This window comes from Gastrolobium bilobum, unplaced genomic scaffold (assembly GCF_033153095.1).
Source record: "Gastrolobium bilobum isolate Gb01-03AN ecotype WA unplaced genomic scaffold, APGP_CSIRO_Gbil_v1 utg3220, whole genome shotgun sequence".
Taxonomy (NCBI): domain Eukaryota; kingdom Viridiplantae; phylum Streptophyta; class Magnoliopsida; order Fabales; family Fabaceae; genus Gastrolobium; species Gastrolobium bilobum.
This window is the reverse complement of record NW_026896412.1, coordinates 144,887-146,471: the sequence shown is the minus strand read 5'-3', so window position 1 is coordinate 146,471 and position 1,585 is coordinate 144,887. Positions and strand designations below refer to the sequence as shown.

At 40.8% G+C, this 1,585-nt stretch overlaps 1 protein-coding gene across 1 annotated transcript; it reads right to left on the bottom strand.

The window, feature by feature from the left end:
- Positions 1-909: 909 nt before the first annotated feature.
- On the bottom strand, positions 910-1,341 carry LOC133299582 (uncharacterized). The gene has a single exon (XM_061499048.1). The coding sequence runs from the start codon at positions 1,339-1,341 to the stop codon at positions 910-912; it is 432 nt and encodes a 143-aa protein (XP_061355032.1).
- Positions 1,342-1,585: the final 244 nt, after the last annotated feature.

Below are 1,585 nucleotides of genomic sequence, written 5' to 3'. Positions count from 1 at the left end.
ATCTACAATGCCAAAGATAGGATCGATTACCAAATCTAGGCTTCTTAGTCTGAATACTAAGAATGTCATTATCCGTATTTAAATCCAAAACATACAATCCATTCACTCTAGATGCACAAGCATAAACAAAATCATTCATAATGATGGAAAACTTGCCATCTTTTATTACAAAGTGAAAACCAGATTGTTCCAAACTAGAAATAGAAATAATGTTTTGAAAAATTGACGGAACATAGAAACAATTATTCAAATGTATGGAAAAGCCCGTAGGCAACAAAATATCCACATCCCCAACTGCTAGTGCAGTAACTCTTGCTCCATTCCCGACGCGGAGATTGACCTCATTCCTTTCCAGCTTCCTGAGACTCTTCAGTACCTGCAACAAATTGCAGATGTGAGATACACAGCCAGTATCCAATACCCATTAAGCTGAATCAACACTTGAAAAATTAATTTCTATAGTGAATATACCAGAGGCTGAAGCATCATCATGCTTCTTTCCCTTGAGGCTCGCAAGGAATAATGGGAAGTTCCTCTTCCAATGTCCTTCCTTCTGACAATGGAAGCATACAATTTTAGCATTGTCCTTGGATTTCTCCTTTCCTTTCCCTTTGCCCTTGCCCTTCTTCTTCTTGGCCTGACTTCTGGGCTTGAGCTTATCTGATTCTACAGACTTGCCCTTACCCTTGGTCTTTTTAGGCCCGCCAATCAGAAGAGCTTGGGTCCTGATCTTTTTAACAGCACCCTCAGCAGTGGTCAAGAGATTCAACAACTCTGGGAGTGTTGTCTCCACCTTGTTCATATGGTAGTTGACCACAAAGCCATTAAAAGAATGTGGCAAGGACTGCAAGACTGAGTCAACACTTAGCTCATGGTCCATGATAAAACCCAGAGAAGCAAGCTTCTCTATCAGCCCAATCTATCAACCCAGAGGATGTGCGGTTCAACCGCCATACCATCATCTATCTTACAACCAAACAGCTCCTTGGAGGTTTCAAAGCGCTCAGCCCTCCCTTGCTTATCATAATGCTCTTGCAGATGCAAGATTATGGAGGGAGCATCCATATGCTCATGCTGACGCTGAAGCTCCGCAGACATAGACGCAAGCACTATACATACTGCTTGCTCATTGTCTGCCAAATGTTGTCTATGAGCTTCCCAGTTATACTGGTCATACCCATCTTGCCCTTCAGCAGGGGCAACAGGAATAGAAGAATCCAGAACATATGATATCTTTTCATAACGTAAAACTATTTTTACATTCCTATACCAATCCGTGAAGTTTGGTCCAGTTAACTTGTTATTATCCAGAATAGAGCGTAAATTCAAATTTTCGGCCATAACTCAATTTCTAAAAATAAAGATAAACTTACATAAGTATTTCATGATAATAACCAAATACGGAGACTTTTAAATGTATATGGCCCTCCCATTATTTTATCTAAAATCAATGACCCTCGGTGATTGATTTAGGGTTATCCTTCACAAGGACATCCTTAGTGGGTGACGTGAACTGTCGAACCCACGCAAATTATCAAGCTTCAGGTTTGTAGTGATAGGGCAACTCGGATCGTCTCCCAAAGAA